The 24,487-nt window shown below is 40.2% G+C and overlaps 1 protein-coding gene across 4 annotated transcripts in view; it reads right to left on the bottom strand.

The window, feature by feature from the left end:
* The window catches only part of CHD7 (chromodomain helicase DNA binding protein 7), a 197,671-nt gene that overhangs the window by 119,107 nt on the left and 54,077 nt on the right, over positions 1–24,487 (bottom strand). For all 4 annotated transcript variants that reach the window (XM_045861487.1, XM_045861490.1, XM_045861491.1 and 1 more), the window contains exon 2: positions 10,274–12,103. In XM_045861487.1, coding sequence (XP_045717443.1) covers positions 10,274–11,929 — 1,656 coding nt within the window. In that variant the 5' untranslated portion in view covers positions 11,930–12,103. The remainder of the gene's footprint in view (positions 1–10,273; positions 12,104–24,487) is intronic.

The raw sequence follows: 24,487 nt of genomic DNA, 5'->3' as shown, positions 1-24,487 counted from the left end.
ATGCCTGGATTGTGGGCGAGGTCCCCATATGCGGCGCACAAGAGGCAACCACACATGGATGTTTCTCTCCCTTTTCTCCTTCCTTTCTCCTCTCTCTAAAAATAAATACATAAAGTCTATGTCCCCTAGAGCAAGGGACATAAAGGAAGAATAAACAAATGGGACCTCATCAAAATAAAAAGCTTCTACATGGCTACAGAAAACAGTATAAAAATAAGAACAGAACCAACTGTATGGGAAAACATACTTGCCAATGATACCTCAGACAAGGGTTTAATCTCCAAAATATATAAAGACCTTACACGGCTCCACTCTAAGAAGACAAGCAACCCAATTTAAAAATGGGCGAAGGACCTGAACAGATACTTCCCCAAGGAGGACATACAGAGGGTCCAGAGACATATGAAAAGATACTCAGTATCACTAGCTATCAGAGAGATGCAAATTAAAACCACAATGAGATACCACTTCACACCAGTCAGAATGACCATCATAAACAAAGCAACAAACAACAAGTGTTGGAAAGGTTGTAAAGAAACCCTCATGCACTGTTGGTGGGATTGCAGACTGGTACAACCACTATGGAAAACAGTAAGAAATTATCTCAGAAAACTAAAAATGGATCTGCCTTTTGACCCAGCAATTCCACTGCTAGGATTATATCCTAAGAACCCTGAAACACCAATCCAAAAGAACCTATGCACCCCAATGTTCATAGCAGCACAATTTACAATAGCCGAGTATGAGAAGCAACCTAAGTGCCCATCACTTGAATGGACCAAAAAACTATGGTACATTTACACAATGGAATTCTATGCAGCAGAAAGAAGAAGGAGCTCCTACTCTTTGCAACAGCATAGACAGAACTAGAAAGCATTATGCTAAGCGAAATAAGCCAGGCAGTTAAAGACAAATACAATATGATCTCACCTTTAACAGGAACCTAAACAACAAAACAAACAAGCAAGCAAAATATAACCAAAGACACTGAAATAGAGCACAGGCTGATATTGACCAGAAGGGAGAGGGGAGGGAATTTCAGGATAAAAGGGGAAGAGTTTGCAGAAACAAGTATAAAGGACACATGGACAAAAACAAGGGGGGGATGAAAATGGGAGGGAAGTGGGGAGGGCTGGGCAGGTGGGCTGGGATGGGGGTAAAAGGCAGAAAACTGTTCTTGAACAACAATTTTTTAAAAAAGCAAAAAAAAAAAAGAAGCATGATCTAAAAATTGAACTTTAATTTCAAATATTCCTGGATTCAGTAAATACTTTGAGACTACACACAGCCCCCTCATTAAAGAGCACGTTCAGAAATATAACTTCCACCCTGGCTGGTGTGGCTCGGTGGATTGAGAACCAGCCTGCAAACCAAAGGGTCGCTGGTTTGATTCCCAATCAGGGCACATGCCTGGGTCGTGGGCCAGGTCCCTGGTAGGGGGCACACGAGAGGCAATCACACATTGATGTTTCTCTCCCTCTCTTTTTCCCTCCCTTCCCCTCTGTCTAAAAATAAATAAACAAAATCTTAAAAAAAAAAAAGGAAGGAAGAAATATAACTTTCCAAAAAAAGTTTCAGAAAACAGACGATCTGAATGTCCTTGCCTATTCACTACCAGGAACATCCACCCTATAATGCTCTAAATCCCTAAACCAAGCAAGAGGCAGGGACCTCACAGCCCACCAAAAGGTAAAATTCTTATGCTAAGGCTGCAAACCTGCTCCAGCCAGCCCAGGAACAAATAAGAAGGCCACGAGTTAGAATGTCATTCAAAAAACTCTTAATGTTTCCAACATTACTACTTGTACATCCTCAATATCCTAACTCTTTATGCCTATAGCCAAAGCAAACAAACCAAAAACTCTTAAGATCGACACTTGCATATAGCTTCAAACAATTGTTTTTTCTATCACACAGTTAGTATTAAAATCCAAGAGTTCTGCTGAAATCTGTGGTACAGAATGATTTCTGTTAAAAAAGAAGGCCGTAGAGAAGAACAGGCTACATACACTATAAAGTCAATCAGAATCATTATGCTCATAAACAAGCATCCCCCAAAATGGCATGTTTCCTTCAAATATCTGCCTGGATAATAACTTTGATCCAATTATTAATATTAGACATAAGAAAACACCTTCCAGCCTTACCTGGCCATCACTCTTATCATCTAATCTAAACCAGGAAAAAGCAAGCAGGGTGATGAGTGGTTGGTACCTATGTTGACTTCTGACTTTTTAAAATAATGCCGACACCTGGCTGGTGTAGTTCAGTGGATTGAGCGCAGACTGCAAACCAAAGAATCGCTGTTTCGATTCCGAATCTGGGCACATGCCTAGGTTGCAGACCAGATCCCCAGTGGGGGCCCTGTGAGAGGCAACCATACCTTGATATTTCTCTCTCTCTTTCTCCCTCCCTTCCCCTATCTAAAAATAAATAAATAAAATCTTTAAAAAATAAAATAAAATAATGCAAGTCCCTGGCATTTTGTCAAGTTGCTTTAAATTTTCTACCAGCACCAACTCCAGTGCCTAACCGTAGGAGGTTCTCCTATATTTTAAAAAATGAATGCTTAACTCATAATGATGCCACCACCTACTAAAGTTTTGCAAGGCAAAAGCACAAGTTTGCAATTGACTTCCTTTGCTGATAAAAGAACTGTATTCTGTAACAAAGGAAGAATACGGGCATCTCTTTGTGGTTACCTAAAGATTATCTACAGATTGACAGCTATAGCTACTAAGAATAGAGAATGTCAAGATTAAGGTAAATTCTCCTATTTAGGTCTAGCAATGCTTTCCCCCTAACTTGTCCCCCTGATTGATCAACTTCCCAATTCTCCTTCCCCAGCCAACTACTGCTCTGCAGTGCCAGATACTGCCTTTCTGAGTGATCAATAAAGTGAAGCAGCAGCAGCAGCAGCAGACAGAAAAAACTGAAAGGAAAAGAGGCGGTGGGGGTACGCATACATAATAGTAAAAATAAAGGCTTTTCCCCTTACCTGTGGAGAAGAAATTTCATAAAGAAACAAGAATTAGGGGAGAGAGGCAAAGAGATTCTGAGATAGGGGGAAAAAATGACTACGAAGTACTAAAAGTATCCAAAAACCACTAGAAACCAAAATCTTGAAAATGGTTGTAATCTACCTTTCAAAAAAAAACTGGCTATGTATCTTTCTACAAGACAATAGAATATATTCAGACAGCATTCTTTAAAATCCAAACAAATGGAATTTCAATTCACTAATATCTCTTTTCATGTACTGATATCTATACAACACACACCCCTCCAACACTATATATATTGTTGATACCTAAAAAATTGTTACTGCTTTCCCGACCTTATAACCAGGGTACTAACAGCTGTCTTAGAGGTTGACTGTCATAATCAGACTGAACAATTTTAAATTTATTTATCCGCATAAATTTACTTATACTCAGCAACACAACTGATGGGTTCTGCATGTAAAACATATACTAGGTTTCAAAGACTTACACCAAATATGTCATTAGCAATTTTTATACTGATTAAGTATTGGAATAATATCTTTGATATATTAGGTTAATTTAATATGTTATTAAAATTAGTTTCACCGGTTTCTTTTTTTAATGTCACTACCAGAAAACTTAAAATAATACACATGCCTTACATTTATGACTTCTGTTACATTTCAATTAGACCACATTAGTCTAGAACACAGTAAGAACAGAAAGAAACAATAGCCTGAAAATTATACTGAAATAACAAAACCCCCTATCCATCTCAGTGAAGCCTTTTATCTCCACGCTGCCTTTACCACACCACCAATCTTTGTCCTTAATATAGTGCTTGGCACATAATGTGCACTCAATAAATATTTCTTTAGTGTAGTTCAGCAAAGGTAACCAAGACACAAGATTAAAATGCAGTATTAAAAGTAGCTTTGAAAGTAAACTAAAAAAAAAGCTTCTTGTTACCCACAAAATTTTTGATAGTCACAAAAAACAATACTTTTTTTACAAATTAAAAGACGCTAAGAGTCAAGGCTACCATTTAGTATGTGGTTCAGCTCATGCTTTTAGACCACAGGGCGAAAGGACAAATGGAGTAGAATTTTTTCCTTTGCTTTAACTCTACACATGGTATTTTCCATTTTAACCCTGTGCAACTCTGACCTCTGCAATAAACCAGCTACGTTGAAGGCAAATGCAGAGAGGTGTTCATTAGGCTGCACTGTATACACAGTGGTCAGAAGAATACCTTAACAGTCTTCATGAAAAACAAAAGGGTGCTGAGCGCACCCATCGGCCAGTAAAGTTGAGAGCAACCAAAACTGGATGTCATGCTTTAACCAAAGTTGTTATGAGCAAATAACCAGGCAGCCACCAACACATGGAAAAAGTGGAGATCTCTCCTACTTCCCTCTGTGAGTACCGGAGGGGCAGTCTGTCTCACTATGGGTGCTTGATCTCTGAACAGCACCTGAATTGCACATAGGTCAGAGCTGGGGGCTCTTTAGAGATATTTTGTCTCCCCCATTTCCACCAAACATCTTTAGGGGTATGAAAATATAACTATATCAAAAATGGTATTCATAGAAATACATGTTACTCTCTACTAAAAAGGTCTTTTCCTCTACTTCTGATCACAATTTGCATAACAGAGGCTTGCAATACATGAACATTTACTCCATAAAATTTATTAAGTAGTTGCCAATTAATCTGCCCATATCTAGAATTCTGCATTTACTGGGTGAAACGAGAGAATTTCAGTAAATTCTTGAGATTTACCAGGAAAAAGGTTTTCCCAGAAAGGTTAGTTTTTAAAGATATTTATAAGACATCATGGAAAGACAAAGAATTAGGCAAGCTGCACCACTGATTCTTCCAGGCCTTTTTTTTATAAATCTCCCAGGGGAAAACTGAGACATAGAGAGATTATTATCTCAATTTCAATGGTCCTTAAAAAAAAATTTATGCTTCTGTTCTCCCTCACTACGACCAGATTTCAGGACCAAATTGATGAAAGGCACACAAATGTATCCACAATATACATAATCTGAGAACACAATATTGAAGATCCTAAAAATTCTTGAAGACCTCACTCATCTGAGTGTAATTCATGAAGTGAGATACCTGTGTAGAACTGTGCAGTGTAAATTATTCAGAAACTCAGGGATTTGCCTGTAACTTGAAGGACAATCCAATCTTTCTTAGACAAGCTCTTCAAATGAACAGAATGATGTCCATGCGTTCCTTCTCAGTTGTTCTCACCTTTGTCCCCAATGTACCGATAAACATTCCATTTTCTGCTCTCAACTGCTCCTGAGGCACTGCAAAGTGTGTTCCTGCCAAAAACCTGCCATGGATATAGGACCTGGTCTAAGCTTCTCACCATGACCAACAAGGTCCCACAGGGGTCCAACCATGCAGCCTTCTCTCTCCCATGCCCCAGCCCCTACATTCAATAACATTGAGAGACATTTCCTAAGCCTTAGATTCTTTTTCCTCCCCCTTTACCCATAGTGCTCACAATGTGGACCTATCCTTCACTTCAGCCAAGAAGACATCACTTAAGGCAGAACAACCTCCCAGACCTCAGCCTCGCCCACTGGAAGAATGGGTTAGGAGCTTCCCAAAGCACTCAGTGTTTATCTCTACAGTTTGCTGTTCCTGAGAGAGGCTTACTGCACCACCTCTTCCCCCACAACAAGATCTCTGCATGGCCCCCAATCAGCAGTATATAGGGAACCTCAATATTTGATAGCTATTCCCTGCAACCAAGGAAATAAAAATGAAGTCAAACAACTCTGACAATAGTTAACAGTAAAATAAATGCTTGAGGTTATTTTTTAAACTTTGCAGCAAGCAATTCTGAACACGTGCAAATGATAATATGCCTACCATGTTAAGTACTGAAAGATGTTCTTGCTAATCTCATTTTGCCTCTAACCAAAAAGGCACATCAACCCTCCTTTTAGAGACAGTGCAATCCAGGCCCTGAGGTTAAGTAATCTGCCCTAGGCCATGGGGTCAGTAATCAGTTGTTAGTGCTTCGACTCCAAAGCCTGTACTCTTCACTTTATAATCAGGATTCTCAGAGTGGGGGTGGGGGTCACTGGATCTGTGAGCTCAGAACTGTTTCTATAGTGACACTGAGATGTGATTTTCCTTTCACTCTCATTCTCTGTGAATGTAAGTGGACTTTTCCAAAGGCTCATGACTTGTATGCATATGGTATGCAGAAGTAGATGGTAGAATCTAAGAAAATGTAAAGCAATGTCATTATTTTTTGTTTTAGAAAAGTTACTTTTCATTTAAAAATGTTATTTATGTTGACACAATGGTTTATTATTTTTAAATGATTAATGAATAAATATTTCAAATTGTCCTCAGTTTAAGATTCTAAGGCAGTAAATATCAACACATATAATGCTGCTAAACAATGGATCTTTGGAATCCTCAATAATTTTTAAGAGTATAAAGAGATATGAGATTACAAACTTCAGGAAACACTGTCCTGATCAACTATAGAAAAAATATATAAACTAGACTTTTCCCCCTTACAATGTTATAAATAATCAGGACAGTCTGGATGCAGGGGTGTGTCCAACGTTTTGGTCTCTGGGCCACACTGGAAGAAGAGCTGTCTTGGGCCATACATTAAATACACTGCAAACACAATCACAAAAAATATCTCATAATGTTTTAAAGTAAACTTACGACTGTGTGTTGGGCTGCATTCATAGCCATCCTGGGCTGTCTGCGGCCCGCAGGCCGAGTGTTGGACAGACACCCCTGTTAGAGCTTCTATTAAATATGTCTATGCGCCACAATTAACGTTACAGACCAATGAACTCTGACCTTTCTCATCTGTTTTCCTTTGTTGATTCTTCCATATAAAGTTAACTTTATCTTTAAACGTACTTCAATGTGCTAGATAATTTAGAAAATATCTGTTCAGAGCACATGATACATTTTAAACACACCTCCTATTTTTAAAAAGTGGAAACCTCAGAGTAAAGAAGTTAACAAGCCTATCTGAATGTCATTCTTCAGCAAAGTGTATCAGTATCTCAACCTGCTCTAGCAGCTTCCCTGCTACACCTCATGGTTTTGAATCACCATTCTGTCATATGTGAAATGCAAAGTAGTTTTTGTAGTTCTAAAAGCAAAACATGATTAGATAGATCTATGAGTGGAATGTGAGTCGTTCACAGGGAAAGGTATCAGGATTCTGTGATGGCATTTTGAATTACCCATATCATTATGCTCATCACACCCAGCAACGTGGGCTAAAAGGGGGTAATATATGCACAAATCAAATTTAGTGTTTTATAACTAAGGCTATATTTCATAATATTTAACCTGTTCCTTAAAAATGAAAGTTTACATTGCATTTACATGTGAAATGACAATTAAGGCTTGCATTGCCAGAGATCAGAAATTAAACCTAGAGTAGCATTAACATATGTGTATCAACCACAGGCTGAACATGATACCAGGCACATGGTATTTATTACCCCACTTGATCTCAGCACCCTTTGGGGTGGGTACTGTTTTACTGATGAAGAATCTGACATTCAGAGAGGTTAAGTATGTTGCCTAAGGCCCCCACACTAATAAATAGTAGAGCTGGGATTCAAATACTTTTCTGACTTTTAAAGTCAATGCTCTTCCCAAGACTTTACACCTCCTCAGTATTATTTCCAGAACTGAGAGTTTCAAAATATAAAGATGATGCAATGTTAAGCAGAAATAAGAAAGCAAACTCCATGAGCAAAATTTTAAAATGCAACTGAACTTATATAATGAAAATTCCTCAAATGTATTTGTTTACATCCTTTATTCAGTTTGGAGTTTATTCAAAATGGCACATTCGAGAAGTCAGAACTAAACAAAAAGGGAAATACACTGGATGTCCCCCAGCAGCTGGCCAGGGTACAGCACCGAGGGACCCTCCAAGCATACAATGACCCAAACATCACATACTCATATTCATTCTCTCAAATGTCCATTGAGATATTTGTACTCCTCCTAATTGGGAAAGCTGGAGGAGATCAACAATTCCCATCCAGGAATCAGATTATATTCACAGGGTGTCTCCTTCACCCTGCGCATGTCCTCCAGTGAAAAGAGATGCTGGGACAAGGACAAATCTAGAACCATTGCTCTGAAAAGATGCACCGCTTAATAAGGAACATCCCAAGGAAGAAAAGAATAATTCCTGGATTCCTGGAAAGGAAGTCAGATTCATCTCTGCCCTACAAGCCACCCAGACCTCAGGAACAGCATGCTTCAGGGAGAGAGCACTTTGGTAAATTTCGAGGAAATTTTGCTTTAAAGTGGAAATAAAGGAAAACAAATTGGCCAGGTTTGATCTTTTCTATTCCTTCCTTCACCCGTGTTTTCCCGAGGCCCTCTGCTCCCAGCATCTTGTCAGACTGCCTTTCCCACCTCCCCTTTCCAGTTGTTCAGGAACCACAGATTCCAGAAGCCCCTGGGCTGCAGGTTAGGAAAAGAAAGGAAGAAGCTCTCCTGGGTAGCAAGCAGGACAGCTCCCACTGACCTTGGGTCTCCTCTTGAGAATCTACAAGTGTGCCAGACGTCTGACGGCAGCTTCTACAAGACATGTCCTGCATCCTCAGGTCCTTCCAGACCTCCACTTCCCCAACCCAGTCTCTCCTCCCCCACACTCCCAGTGCTGAAGCTTCTGAGTCCCTGTTCTAAATGCCTCTCCAGTTGTGATACCCTAATCAGCTTTGTTTCCTGACCAAACCCTTTTGCTTTCACATTTTTTCAATCCCTTCTGTTCCATTCCTTGATCCCTGGTCCAAACTGTCCTCACAGGCCTGTACCACAGGCTCACAATTCATCTTCTAGTCCCCCCGTCATCCTGTGGCCTGTCTAATCAATTTCACTGGCTCCCCACTGAAGTGCAAATTTCTTAAAACAGAATGCCAGACTTCTACCACCTGCCCTTCCCTGCAGCAAGCTTGAGTTCCCATGCCCCATTTAATCGGTCATCCTCCAACCCAAAAAGCCACCCTCCAACCCGCAAAGTCATCCTCAGTGCACTCTCCCTGGCTAAGTCTCAGGCAAATTCCAAGCACCCGTATCCACAGGTATTTCCTCTATCTGGACAACTGTCACATAGTCATGTGTGATCTTTTACTCTCCTTTATATTTTCACATATTGGTCATGCTTCCCCAAAATGATTATAAGTTCATTAAGAACAAGCATTGTGGCCCTGGCTGGGTGGCTCAGGTGTTTGGTGCATCATCCGGTACACCAAAAGGTCACAGGTTTGATTCCCGGTCAGGGCACGTACCGGAGGCAACGAATTGATGTTTCTCTCTCACATTGATCTTCTCCCTCCCCCCACAATACCTCCCTCTCTCTCTAAAAAAATCAATAAAACATATCCTCAGATGAGGATTAAAAAAAAAAGAATAAGCACTGTGCTTTGCAGCTCTAACATCACCTATTGTGCCATGCCAACTCAGAGTTGCAAACACAGTGGAAGAGCAATATGTGTTTTTGACTAGTACTTGGAGTAACCTATACACATGGATATTAGTTCATTTTCCCTAGACCTAAGGCAAAAACACCAACACTTATAATGGAAAGATGTCCTTGTGAATGCTAGAGCTTAAAACTTAAATCTGTCTGCTTCTAAATTCTATAGGATAACAAAAACCCCAACTTACAAAGAGTAAGACTCCTATTTCAGGCTGGGAACCCAAGTCCCTTGGAGTGCAAGCACTTTCACTGTTTTCTATGATTTTCTATGGTTTGCAATTTAAATTCACACTAACATTCAACAGTTGGTAAAATAAATATTACAGAAGAACACATTTTGCAGCTTCCCAAGGAAATAAATTATAATTTTCTAAAAGAGGTGGGAGGGACTACCACAAACTATATTTTTAAAACAGAAAGGAAGACAGAAATAGAAAGAATAGAAGAAGGAAGACATGTTTGTTCTGAGTCCAATGTCCACCACCCTGTTGATAGTGACAACTTAGTTTCCTATGCATGCTTAGCACCAAGCGCAACTCCTGGGATAGGAGGAATCAAGACTTTTTGAATAAGTGAATAAATGCATAAAGCCAGTATATGAGAGAATAAATAAAGGAAGTAATATTTAAAAATGACATTATGGAGCAGCTCAACAAGATTAAAATTAAGGATCTCATAATGAAAATGCTTTGCATGACGTTTAAAGAAAAGTACCATTAGATAAGTTCACCAAGTTACATTTTATACAAGGCAGGCAGGATCGGAGTTCCCTTACCTGAGGCACAGGCACTTTCTGCGGGGTGTTCTGGGGTGATGGGTGGAGCTGTGCCCAAGGCTGGTGATGCGGGTGTGGGGGTGAAGATTGGTGGTGCAAGCCCGGGTGGGGCTGCATCGGAGGACAGGTTGGCAACTGCTGAAAAGACGGCTGCTGACCAGGGTGCTGCTGGCCAGGTAGCAGCCGTTCCTGGATTGCTTGTGGATCTACAAGGCCAACACCGGGACAACCATTTGGTCTCATGTGCCCGGCCAACTCCCTCGGTGCTGAGGACATGCCCATAAACGGACGAGACTGCTGCATGTTTCTGGGGCCCATATTCCTCTGTCCAATTCCCATGGCACCAGGGGACTGGTGAGATGGCTGAGGGTGGGGCATATTTGGATAACTGCCAACTTCCATTGGTATCCCAGCACTTCCAGGCCTGACTTGCGGAGGAGGAGTACCTGCTGGATTATTCATTGCTTTCATGGGTGACATGGGAGGCGGAGAGGCATAAGTTCCCTGAGGCTGTGAAGGATGCATAGTTTGTGTGTTCATTTGGTTAAGTGAGCCACTGGGGTGGATGGGCTGCTGGTGCATTAGTCCTTGACCACTGTTTGATGGGAATCCTACAGCATTGGGGTATCTGGGTACGGACTGATTCATTGGAGTATTATTTGTAAGGCCTAAATTTTGATTCATCCCTGTATTGTTAACTAATCCCTGATTTAGGTTACTGTAAGGATATCGAGAATACTGCCCTGAGTTGTTCATAGTAGGTGAGGGGACTGTCTGGCTCCGAGAACTAAAGTTAAGGGTTTGTGGCCTAACAGCCCCTTGTTGAGGAGGATTAGGGGAGAATCTGGGACTGTGGGCAACAGATTCTCCATGGAGAGCAGTGGGGGGGTGGTGGTGGAACTGTTGCACTGAGTGACGTAAGGAAGGTGCCATGCTGGGACTCTGTTGGGGCACGTGGGACAAGTGGCCCGGTCCTGAGGTGGCAATAAAAGGATTTCCCTGATTGAGGCCCTCTTGACCTTGGGAAAACTGGCTCATCCTCTGCTGTGGCTGACCGTGTTGCTGCATGGAAAAATCCCCACGTGCCATATAGCTGCCCATCTGCTGCATGTGCTGAGGGTGGCCCTGCGTGGGGGGCCCCGATGGAGCCGGCTGGGGCTGCTGCGGCTGCTGCTGGTAGGGGGCCCGTATCTGGTCTGGTACCTGAACAGCTCGGGGGCCCCACATGGAGCCACTGTCCACAAAAGATTGCCCGTGCCTTTCATTCTGCATGCCAGGGTAGACTCCCATCTGACCACCACCACTGCCACTGTGGGGGACCTGAGGAACAGGAGGGGTGTGATACTGCGAGTGAGGAGACGCGAGTCCATTCCCAGGGGTGCTGCTCATCATCCTGCTCGGCTGATCCATCAGGTGCATCTTTTGTTGTTCATACTGATTATAGTGATCGAAATGGGTCAACTTGGTTTGATTCTGATTAGTGGAGGGATGATGAAGGGGTGGCTGCAAAGAAGCAAAGCCCTGGTCCATCGGCATTTGCTGGCCCATGGGGTTCACTGGATTTTCAGGGTACCCACAATCTCCAAGGCCTTCGAGTCCTTCGCTGAAAATATTCCCATCCTCCCCAAAAAGACTCATCATTCCTGGATCTGCCATCTTCTTCCAACACACGGCTCCTCCAAACTACAGCCCAGGAGCTTGTCTGTGCTTCACTTCACCGTGGTGTTTGTCCTCAAAGCCTGTAATCCTTAACTAATCTTCTTCATGTCATTCCATATTTCTTTAATTCTCTTGGACCCTGCAGTGTCAGGCAAAGTCTGGATATAGGTCCTGGAAGAGAGTGGGAGGTGGGGAAGAGGAAGGAAGAAAACAAAGAATTAGGAACAAATGACAAAAACTGCCAGTATTTTACACATTTGAATTTGGTTTTCATCAACAATACTAATCTAGCCCTCTCGCTGAGCTGTATTTTATAAACCTAGTTCCCTTTAAGAGAAACTCATTAGCTTCTATCAGAATCATTATTGTGATCCGTTACTTAGAAAGCAAGCAAAACACTAACCTTAACCTTAAATTAATCCATTCACTCCACTTCCTAGCATTCCATTCTTGGATGGAATAGAACAAAAGAACACAACATGAAGCAGCAGCAGCTGCCACAGCAGGCAAGCAGATGTATGAATATAGCCAAGCGGCCCATCTGCTGAACCAAAGCCCTAGAAATGCTCTGGTTACCAACAGCCCGCCCTTAACCTTATTCCCCTGAGCAGTGTAATCAGATGAGCAGCCGCAGCTCAGAGGGCTGTGAAAAGCCCAACTTAGTTAAATTGACTAGAGGATTATACAAATACCAAAATCAGTCATTAAGTACAAATTAGATATTTGCAGCCCACCTACAACTATGTAACAGCCATGGAGGCATCAAATGAAAATGCGTCCATAATGATGTCAGAAAGCAAGTTTCGGAGTATAATAAATTCATAATTTCACTGTGTTTAATGGCAGGAATATACAAGATTCAGAAAGGACTGGGAGAAGAGCTTTCATTCACCAAGAGGACCAATTTCACTTGTGGCTCTGGGCCCACCACCTTCCCGGTCTGCACTGCCGGCAGAGGAAGTCCGATCAGAGTCATTATCACCCAGAGGCTCTGGGCTCTTGACAAACCAGGGGCCCATGTGACTACTCAGACAGACCCTAGCTGGATGGGCAGTTTCTATTACCATTTTCATCAACAGAAACAGAAAACTTTCCCCAAAACTGGTCAGAACTAGAAATTCTTTTACGAGAATAAAGTTTAAAGTATCCATACAAAAAATATGTAGATAGATCCACGCAGCCCTCACCCTTGTCTTAACCTCTTGGGATAAGGCAGGACACGCCCATGGGCAGGGAAAGCGGGCAGGCACATCAGTCAGCATCCTGTGCTTACAGCAGTCGATTATACGCTATCCCACGTTCCGCAGTCGATTCAAACAGTTCTGAACAGATTTTGTGTCCGATTAAAATAACCAATTTAAAGAATGTTTCAACAAGCAAAACAGGGAAGTATTTTTGTTGAATGCTAATTAAATGAACAACCTAATAAAGAACTAATTCACATTGGAAAAATGTCTGAAATCTTAAACATCTATGGAATTTAACTCATTTTTTTCCTCTTTCAGAAGCACATTAAGCATTGTGTGATACTGCCCAATTTGAAAAAACAATGTCTATGGAAGAATTTCCAAAGTGATGTTCTAAACAGACTCAGTCATAAATTCCACGGGCACACTCCTCTATGAGCATGAGGATGAACAATGGGCCACCCAGCACTGCTGAGAACTCACCAGTAAGACAGATAAAAAAAAAAAAATCAGTTTCTGCTGCCCTCTTCTAACACATTCCTAACAAGGGAAGAATTCTGCTTACAGAAAATGTAAACAACATTCCTGTTCGCTGTCAGAACTACAGACATAACACCTGAGGGGGTCTCTAGGTCTGTAGTTTTCAGGTGACAGCTGTCAGCTGAAGTCAAAGGTCTCCTCACCCTGCCACTAACTGCCATGAATTTTCTTATGTACTTTCTCCAAAAACAGGTCAGATGGGTGAAAGTAAGATGAGCACAAAAGCCATTTTATTTATAGACATGCTGCTTTACTACACAACTACTTTAAAATCCAAAAGCAAGAAAAGGAGAAATCTCCAGGGCCAAATAAAACAAATACTTATAAATTAAATTTACTCCTAAAAAGCCTAAGCAGTCAGTCTTCATTTATTCTAGGCTCATTCTAGCTTTCAAGGAAATAAATACTGAAATGGACTTGATAATAGCTTAAACCAGCCGTGCAGACTAACCACTTACCAAAATAACCTTTCAAATTAGCTTAAGGAAGGCAATGTCTACTTATATGTCCTTGATGGCCTTGTTTTTATAGGCTAACAGCCGCATCCTCCAGGGTCTACCCTGTGATATGGGAGGAAATGCTACTACTGCCTGGATGAGGTTCCCAGGCAGCTCCAGGGAACCGCCCCGGGCAGAGGCTCAGTCAGCCTGGAGAAGAGGAAACAGAATTGAGCAGAGGGGGAAAGAACCTGTCTGCTGGTGTGGGAAGGGTCGAAACAGAGCACTTGCTGAAAGTAACCCCACCTGACTCTTGGATTTCTACTTCCCTATCCCCTCCCACGAGAGTCCATTTTCCAGTAGCATGGAAAAACAACAGCGTTACCTGGAATCAAGTAAACACATTGCCCACCACAACTGTGACCACAATCAGGACAGCTCTGGGCAAAGAAGTTCAAAACTATGGTTTAGTCTGCCATTAGTAACTGCTCCCGCTTGCTCAGACAGCCGCCACCTACCACTGCCTTCATGCCCCTTTTCTGACCTCAAAACTGTGCTAGTGACTATGCTAGGAATCCATCTGGTAGTTGGATTTCATATTTCTCATTTGAGCTAATCTAATTAATTTATTTTGGTCTTTTTAAATTTGATCAAGACCATTTGAATACCCACGTTCCCAAGTCACAGCTGCAACACATAATTTTGTTTCTAGCAGATGTTCATTTAAAACTTCTTTTAGAAGCCTGCTCCCTTCTCTACACTCAGTGTCTACATTTCTATGTCTAGAGCAGCACTGTTCAAAGGGCCATCAAATCAGAACCGTATGTGATTAAAACATTTTTAATAGCTACATTTAAAAAGAAACCCAAAAAGAGTGAAATTAATTTAGTAATAGTTTTTATTTAATCCATATATGCAAATATTATCACTACAAAATGCAATCAATATTAAAAAATGAAGAAGACAGTTTACAGCTGTTGGTGCTGAGTCTCTGAAACCCAGCGCGTACTCCACACCAGCACATCTCAACTCCCGCTGTCCACAATTCAAGACGAGCACATACATATGGAGCCCGTGGCTCCTTACAGCATCTTTATAGATTGTTAAGAAGAAGAAAGAGATACAAATTTTAGGTGTTATCAAATAATCCTCATAGTTATTGCCTGGGTAATAAATATTCAAGTTGTATTTATGTTTGACTCAGTGTTAAATAAAAACCAGGTTAAATCTCGAATCACATTTTTTATTCAGAACATATTTACTGAGCACTTACTATAATCCAGGTCTGGTATAGGTGCTCAGATATGTCTCAATAAAGACTCCCTTTGCTCTCTTGGAGCTTACATTTTTCTCTAGGTCACAAGCGACAAACACAAGGCCCACAGTCCAAAGTCAGCCCTCCACCTTGTTTTATCCAGCCCGGCACCTTGTTTCTACCTGGCGGAAGCACTGAGCTCTCACTTAACTGTTAAGGAGTAGCTACATTTATACAGTCCAAAAATTACATTTGGCCCTTTGAAGGCGACCTCGAGGCTGATGTGGCCCCCAGTGAAAATGAGTTTGATACCCCTGTTCTAGGTAATCAACCTCTCACCTAAGAATTAAGAGTTGGGGGTTATGTCATAAAAATTAGGACATCATTTTACAAAACATCTCTTATTAATTTATGATGGCAAAGTATTTAAACTACATGTGATATTATAAGGTACACAGTAGAAGATACAGCACCCTATTGGCAAGTATGTTCTGAGACCAGAACAAGCTCCAAAGGTGCATGTGTCTGGGAGTGAGGAGGGGCCCCAAGAAGACAGCTCATCTGAGGGACTCGCCACCACTGCAGAGACTCACTGGAAACCCACTGTGAACATTTCAGAGCTGGCAAGCACTATGGAGAACATCTCATCCAAACCCCACTTCATTTAACGGATGAAAAAGCCCTTTTTCAGACTGAGAAGGGTAAACACCTCCCACAAACTATTCAATGACAGACAATCCCCAACGATGATCAAGAGGTATATAGATGAGATGGCAACTGTCCAGGGAGGGTGAAATGTTAAAGGCCCAACTAGGTCCATTTTACTCAGAGAAGTCACTAAAACACTTACTGAGACTAGCAAATAGGAGAGCTTACTTTCAAAAAAAATTATTTATACACTTTATGACTTTTAGGAATAGCATATATTAACACTACATTAAAGCTGTTAGTTAATATCATTGAAATAAGCATGATAAAAAAAATAAATAGATCTAAAAAAAAAAACAAGCAAACAGCACATAAAATGGGAGGTGGAAGCAAAGGCTGTACAACAAACCAAGATGAAAGAAGTTGTGTAAAACTACATATTACTATTTTGAAGTGAATGTCTGACCTCCCAAAATTTCTGTAATCAATGCTTGAATTATTGTGTAGCCACGTTTTAATTTGGTATCACAGTGACCTAGAAAGCTAGCAGGGAAATAAGTGAATACAAAAACCTTTTACATGGTAGAATGTCACCCAAAGGAGGCTTTTTTCATAAATATCTAACACCTGGTCAAGTGCAAAATTAAAGGATGACTGCCTTTCAGGTGAAGACTATTACTGTTCTATAGCTTCATTTCTAGTTGTTCTCTTTCAATTTCTCTCCTCCACCTCCAAAGAACCTGGGGTATAGAACATAACAGTGACAATGATGCTTGGGACCCAGTGAAACGTGTGTCAGAATTTCCAAGGGCGTGTCTAGCACTTGGGAAAATACTCATCACCACCCTCAGCACAAGCCATGAAGCAGCCTCAGTCATCAAGGGTACAAACTATATCCAGGGAGGTGCAGGATCCATGAGCTGATAGGTGAAAACACAGAAGATAAAGGGCCCAGTACTGCTCAGTTTCTACTCAAAGTGAACACCCTTTCAGCCAGATCACAAAGGCTGTGGACAGTGCACCAGTGGCCCCCAACAGCAGCTGGGGAAGAGGAAAACCTAGCCAGGCCAAGACTTGCCGTGGGAGAAAGCATCGATCCAAGGACAATGACTCAGAAAATGTCTCCAAAATCAGAACATCAGCTCACCACAAGTCAATTCCAGATCTGCCTCATGGACCAGATGATACCCTTCCTGAACTCCCTGGCCAAGACCACATTTTCTTCCTCATTAGTATGCATGGGTAGTGCCAATCCACTGTGACTATACTGTCCTACACAGCAGCCACTAAGCACATGTTGCTACTTAAATTAATTAAAACTAAATAAAATTTAAAATTCAGTTGCTCAACTGCACAAGCTACATTTCAAGTGCTCAAAAGCCACATGGGGCTGGTGGTTACTGTGTGTATATGGAAAATTCCATCATTGCAGAACATTCTATGGATAGCTCAGCCATACGTTTCTTCTTACAGGTAACATTCTTAGATAATAACCATATCAAATAGTAGCAATTCTCTTTGATGAAAAACATTTTGATCAGAGATGAGTATTCTTTCAAAGGTCTACACCTACCCCTGTAATGAAAATGTATAGTAGTCTTTCAACATATCATACTTTATATTAATTAACTATATTTTTCAACCTATAAATTATGTCCTTTCTATATTATCTCCAAACATATATTTTTATTTCTTAATAAATAATTTTTATTATGTTACATATGATTCTCAACCATACAAAATTCATACACTTAGGGATATTTGATTTCAAAACCTTTCGCACTCATAATCGCCATGTTACCATTGCCCTTTAGTAATTTCCAAGCTTAACTTTTTCAACTAAAAATCTACATAACTATAGTGAGGTCACTATTTTTCTTAGTGGCATTGTATGTTATTTTCATTCACCATTTTATTGGAAGGAAAAGATGTAGAAAGAACAGAAAAGAACCTGAAATCCTTCAGAAGGTCTCTATTAGTCCAAACACCAAATGAAAAAAAGGGGGGGAGAAAAGAATTGCTTTTATAGTTAGCTTACATTTATATCACTAGGTAATCTTCAATTTTGCTGATGTTAATGGAAGATACATATTTTTAATAGGGAAAACTATGTGCAGAATTGACATTATATAGAGTAATGCTATGCTTTACATCAGTATTCCCTGTAGCTGATAATAGTTATCTCCATCCATACCTTCCACCCAGCCAAAAGATGTAATAACCCTCGATCCTTCCCATCATTCATTCATTTAAAAAGTGTTTAACGGGTGCCTACTTTGCATAGCATTTCAGACACTGGGCATACAGAGTTGAACAATACAGATGTATCCCTGTCTTATATTGCCTGCTATTGTGATAAATGCCCCAGATATCCTGTGTATTCAACCCACCCACCAACCTGCTGATTCTGCCTCCCACATACCTCACAAGTCTACCTCACAAGTCTACCTCCTCTTAATTCACACTATCTCTGATGAAGTCAGGCCTTTGTGGTTCAGTGAAGGACAAAGCATTACAGGCTGACTGGTTTGCCCTAGTCTGGTCTCAACGCATTCACACAGCTGATTAAATGATCTATTCTAAACCACAACATTCATCATGTCTCTCCCCTGATTAAAATCCTTAACAGAGTTGCCACAGCTTTCAGGATCAAATCCAAATGCTCTAGCACGGTGGAAGGCACTTTGTAATCAGACCCCCAAGTTCCCTTCCCTCTGCATGTGAAACACTCACAATTACCCAGGCTAGGTCTGTCAAACCACTGGAAGTTCAGTGCCAATGATGCATTCACATCCTCACACTTGCCTTGCCCCTATCAGCTGCCTGCTTACCCTTGCCTCCCCACATCCTGCTCTGCACAGTGCAGTCTGGCCTCTTTTAGTCTCAGTTCTTTTTGTTACCACCCACCCAGGGCAGCTTCATAACCCCTAGCCCTCTCCTTCTCAGGCTGATTTTGAAACCCTGGCTATGATTTCCACCACACCAGGGGCAACAGCTACAAAACCAACAAGTGGTTATTCTTGTTTGTTTACCTGCCTCTCTCCCTTGCCTTTTGAAGGGGGTCCTGGAACCACAGGCACCCCGAGGAGCTGGTGAGAGATGCAGTATCTTGAGTGCACCCAGACCTCCTGACCTAGAATCTGCATTTTATGAACAGGGGCCCCCAGTGATTCCTGCACATTCTCAAATTCAGGAGTCCTGCTCTCAGACTCTGAGCTCCTCTACAGGTGTGAATCCTCTTCAATTCATGGGAAAACAAATAATCAGAAAGAAATAAATCATCCCAAAGAATTACAAAGCAAGTAATGCATATACTCTTGGCATTCATGACTGACAAAGAAACAATACCGACCTTATTCAAAGAATTATGAATAACTCTTAGTGACAAATTTTAATTTGTAATGGTTTGCAAGGAGTGGATATCTAAAAGTGGTTTAATTTTAAAGATACCTCCATCTGCTTGCCAATCATTTTTGCAAGACAAAAAAAATGCAGTTAACATTAATATCTAATGCTATGTTACATAACATACTATTTCACAGGTTTCTTGCAGAAGTCTTTCGGTTATTTCTACACAACTTTGAGGAGTCTGAATATTCTGAGCTGCCTTTCAGATAAACATGTGTTTTTCCCCCTCCACATAAGAGTGCTAAGGCTAATGTTTTTTTTTTCAAGGCAACTAATGAAATACCACTCAACTAACAGTTTATAGAAAATGCATGGCCATAGCACTAATTTTTTTCTAAATGGGTCAAAAGGCGCATTCTGTCCAATATGTAAGTTGTGCCACGAAAGCACAAGAATCATGGCAATCAATGCCCTTTAGAGAACAGCCTCTTTATACCCTGCGATTCAACACTGACATATCACTCGCTGAAATTAACTCCTTCAAAACTAAAGCCCTGAGGAGACAGCCAGCAGGCAGCTGACCTGCTTGTTCCGCATCAGGGCCATCTTTCCATTCAGTCGAGTGTGTTGCAGCAGCAGATCAGGCCACATTCTAATACCACTGACAGTACTCAACATTATATGGCAGGAGAGAAATAAGGAAAAAGGTGTATATACATGTCTCTACATATCTCTATATGTAATATGTATCTATGTCAGATATGTGGATCTATCCTATATCTTTTTATTGCTACCCTAATCAATTTTATTATAGATAAAAGGGAAAGCAAGTAAAGATAGGTCCAAAAGTAAGTAAATAAAAACTTTTAAGTGGAATTTACTTGAAATACAGAAAAATTAAACTCCAAAAAATGTATTTCAACCCACTTCAAAGATGTTTATAGTGCAGACTATAAATTTTACAAAACTTGGCCACTGCTAGTGTGTTAACAAATACTGTAAAACATCCTGAGATAGATTGAACTAGCAATACTCAATTGGTCTGTAACGGCAAATGATGCCACATGTTCACTGGCCTAATAAAAAAAAAAAAATCACCATTTGAAAACATTTTCCCACTCACTCTAGACCTATTTCCAGCTACTGACTTCACACACACACCCACGTGGGTGATGTCAAAACTACAAAAAGTGAGGCTAGGACAGAGGAGGGAAGGACAGAAGGAGGAAAGGAAGGAGCCGTGGGGACAGCCTCTGTCCAGGGACACCTGGCAATCACAAATCCCTCTAAAGCTGCCCCTGAGGTAGGGATGAGCAACATGCTGAGGGGTTGGAAAGCAACAAACAGCCAAATGCTCTTGTAAGAACCATGATTTTTGTATACTTACTACAGTTGTTACTGATTAACTGATTGGCAATTTCCCACATTCCTCTGCATTTTTAAAAGGTTCTGGGAAGCTGAAAGGAGGGATCTATTCCTTTATCACAAGGGGAGTTTTAAACCTGTCCCCAATTCTGCCTGGTTTGAAACACAGGGAGAGAAAGGGTAGATAGTCAGTCTTCTCTGATACACACGCTGCCAACATTCTAGAGAAGAGGAGATGAGAAGAGATGAGAGGAGAAGAGAAGAGAAAAGGAGAAAAGAGAAAAATGAAAAACCACCTTGGGCAACACCGCAGCTGAAAATAATTAATCTATTTTCTCTGCTAGAGCAGAGTACATGTGCTGAGAGGAGCCTTATCCATCATGAATAAACCTGAGCAGAGACAGGCGAAGTGTCACAGGACACCAAGGGCAGAGATCACACAGTAACCTCTAATAGTTTTCTAAGACCCCATATTTTGTCCAAAAGAGAAATATACAGGAATTATAAAATTCTGTATTTCCATCAAAGAAGCTTGCGATATAAAAGTGAAATACAACGGCTGAGGAGGTCACTGGAAGGTAACTGGAAAAAGTTTTTGGAGAACTGCACATAGTTTCAAAAAGGTAAATCTATAGGGGAAAAAAGGGAAGAAAATGCAACTTATTCAGTAACTACAGTATTAAATTTCTATTGCAAATAAGTATTTGACAAAGCAAGTGGAACTGAGGCTAGGAGACACAGTACACAGTTTTGCATCTACTACTTCATAACCATTATGACTTACAACAAAGCTAGAAACGCTTTTCTATACCTACACTATCATTCATGTGAGTAGGTTCTACAATGCTACAATAACCAACATTATTTGAAAATCAAAATGATTATCAAAAACTATTATGATAAAATAACTACTGTTAATCAAAACTATCAATTTCATGCAACTAAATAAGCCTGCTTTATCTTTTAGCCAAATTAAATATCTTCATTATATTAGAACATGATAAAAAGGCTAATATATTATCCACAAACTCTGTATGTTTAATTTTATAATTTCCTGCAAAGCTCAACCCTAAATTGGCCCCTCTCCTCATTCCCCAAAAATCTTCTGAGCTTCCTCCCCTGATTAGCTGTGCACTGTGGGGGAAAGCTAACTTTATGAAATATCTTTTATACTATTCTAAGTAAATTAATTCATAACTGAAATCTGTCTAAAAAACACAATACATTCTATAACAAATTATTCTAGTATTTTACTGTGCCACACTATTCTAATGTCACTGAAAGCTTATTGTAGTGGCCTGCTTTATATATTTCCCATAAATGCCATTCAACTAGCCAGTTGTAAGTACTTTTTACATGAGTGTACCAGATTCCTGATATTGGGGTATTGTTCTAACTTGCAAATAAATGTTATACTTCAGTTTGAAAAGGGATCCTACTTATGTAGTTGGAAATTTCTACATTGTGTCTATTTTCATCACAGATGAAGTTCACCTCAAGTTAACAAGTAAAAGCGACTTGTAATAAGAGAAAAAGGCAAAGTGAGAAAATGAGCATCTACCAGGTGTGACATTTGTTTTGCATAATGAGAATGATCAATGTAATTTAAGGCTAACAATGAAGCCTCATAATTGAATTTGTACTTGATTTAATCTAACAATACTAAAAGGGCCAGATACTTAGCTTTAAAATACAGAGTTTACTAAGGCCTCAGACTGCTGCATCTACCCATTTGTATGGTTTCAATGACTTTAACTACTATACATCAGTTGTTAATAAAATCATGATCCAGATAAGGAAATCTAAATAAGTTTCATCAGTGATCGTATTTACATCATATTATACCTAGCCACATTTTTCAAATTTCCTCCCCCATATCTGTTACATCCTAAACATACCACATTCTCCACTTCATGCCCATTTGAAATATTTTTTATTTGAAAATATTCACAATTTCTCCTATATGCAATTCTGAAGAATATACATAAAAGTCTCTAACTATGCTACCAAGAGCTCACTACCTTCAAAGACCAGTGGCTACGACAAACATCATCTCAAAGTTTCTCACACAGCCTTAAGGATTCTGTATGTGAAGCAAAGTGCCCCCCGTTACATAGAATACTGCCTATACATCTTCAGAGGCATTTTATGTCTAGAAAGAGCAAAAAGTGCTCTGAAGTTTCTGCTGCAAAAATATACTCACAAGCCCTCTGTGCTCTAGTTTGGTCACTTGTCAAGAGCTCTGCACTTTCAACTGCCAAGATTCCCTAGAAACTAAAACTCTATAATCCTAAAACAGTGAGAAAAAAAAATTTTTTTTTTCTCATTGTGGTAAAGGGAAAAGTCTTTTAATACCATTGGGCACTAGAAATTTGTTAAGTCATCAATATGCAAATGATTTCTATTGGTTGCATACAGACTTAGCAGTTAGTATCTTTTTTACTCTATCAGAATCATTTACAACTTTTTGGTATGATTAATTTAAATTTTTGTTATTTTACTTTTGAAAGAATTCTTGTCATTTTTCCACATTTTCTTTGAATAAATGATGTCCTGTTGAAAGGTAAACTTGTGAACACAGACTATATTTCAATATTCTTCCACCATGAACCATTTAAATATCCTCCTAATATGCCCAGAGTGCCCAGATAGGTGAGTGCATCGAAGAAGACCCTGCATTTTACGTCTATCACTTTGTAATCCCAGTGCCAGGCCCAGTGCCTCAAAAATATTTAAGGCATAAGCCATGAGATGGCTTGTAGTAGTATACATCTTAGTATACTACCAACACACCCTCCCCTGGCCACAAAAACATGGCAGAGTCGACAAGCTGCACTGCCTTCCTAAGATTCTGTTCACACGGGCAAGCTGGTGGGACAGGGGGTGAAGGCCTCTTCCATCCCTCTACTCATACTGCTCCATTTAAACTGAGAACAACATCCTGGTGACAATATTCTAGCTGTACAATTCCTTGTTTGCGTAACGACCATCTCCAGCCTTCAGAGAGGACCTCCTAGATCAGCGTGGCCTAGGATAGTTTCTAATCAAGAGGGTCCAAAGAACTAGGCAATCCCTTCTCAACTTTCTGTTCTACCTATATGTACACCCAAGAAAGAAATGCATTCATTGCTTATACTTGAACATCTTTTCCCTTAACAAAGCTCAAAGATCTCTACCTACTGCTCTCACCTGTTTTAAGTTCCACTGATATTTGCTAACAATCCAACATCAAGTATCATAAAAAACTATAATGCTATCTGGCATCCACAAAGAATAAAGTGTTTGACATAAATTTTGATGATTAATTTCACCTAGCCTCTTTGTTCACAGCTTATGTTTAAGCATTTCAGATGTGAATCCAGTATAAAAGAAGTAGCCATATGCTGAAAGTAACTGGTTCTTGATAAATCAAAATCTTTTTTTGATAAAATGATTTTTCTACACTATAATATTCTTTAAAAAAAAAGGACTTTATTTATTTATTTTTACAGAGAGGGGAAGGGAGGGAGAAAGAGAAGTAGAGAAACATTGGTCTGCAAACCCAGGCATGTGCCCTGACTGGGAATTGAACCCAAGACCCTTTGGTTCGAAGGCCAGCATTCAATCCACTGAGCCACGCCAGCCAGGGCTACATCGTAATATTCTTATGTCTTCATATAAATGTAATTTGAGCTCCTGAGTTTGTTTCTGTGAATTTTTTCTGACTCCACCAATACTATCAGTTATTTTATTGCTCTTGGGGAAAGTGTTTTGGTAAAGCTAAGAATAGAATGAA

Source organism: Phyllostomus hastatus, unplaced genomic scaffold (assembly GCF_019186645.2).
Source record: "Phyllostomus hastatus isolate PE091 unplaced genomic scaffold, TTU_PhHast_1.1 phas_scaffold_21, whole genome shotgun sequence".
In the NCBI taxonomy this organism is placed as follows: Eukaryota; Metazoa; Chordata; class Mammalia; order Chiroptera; family Phyllostomidae; genus Phyllostomus; species Phyllostomus hastatus.
This window is presented reverse-complemented; position numbering and strand designations above follow the sequence as displayed.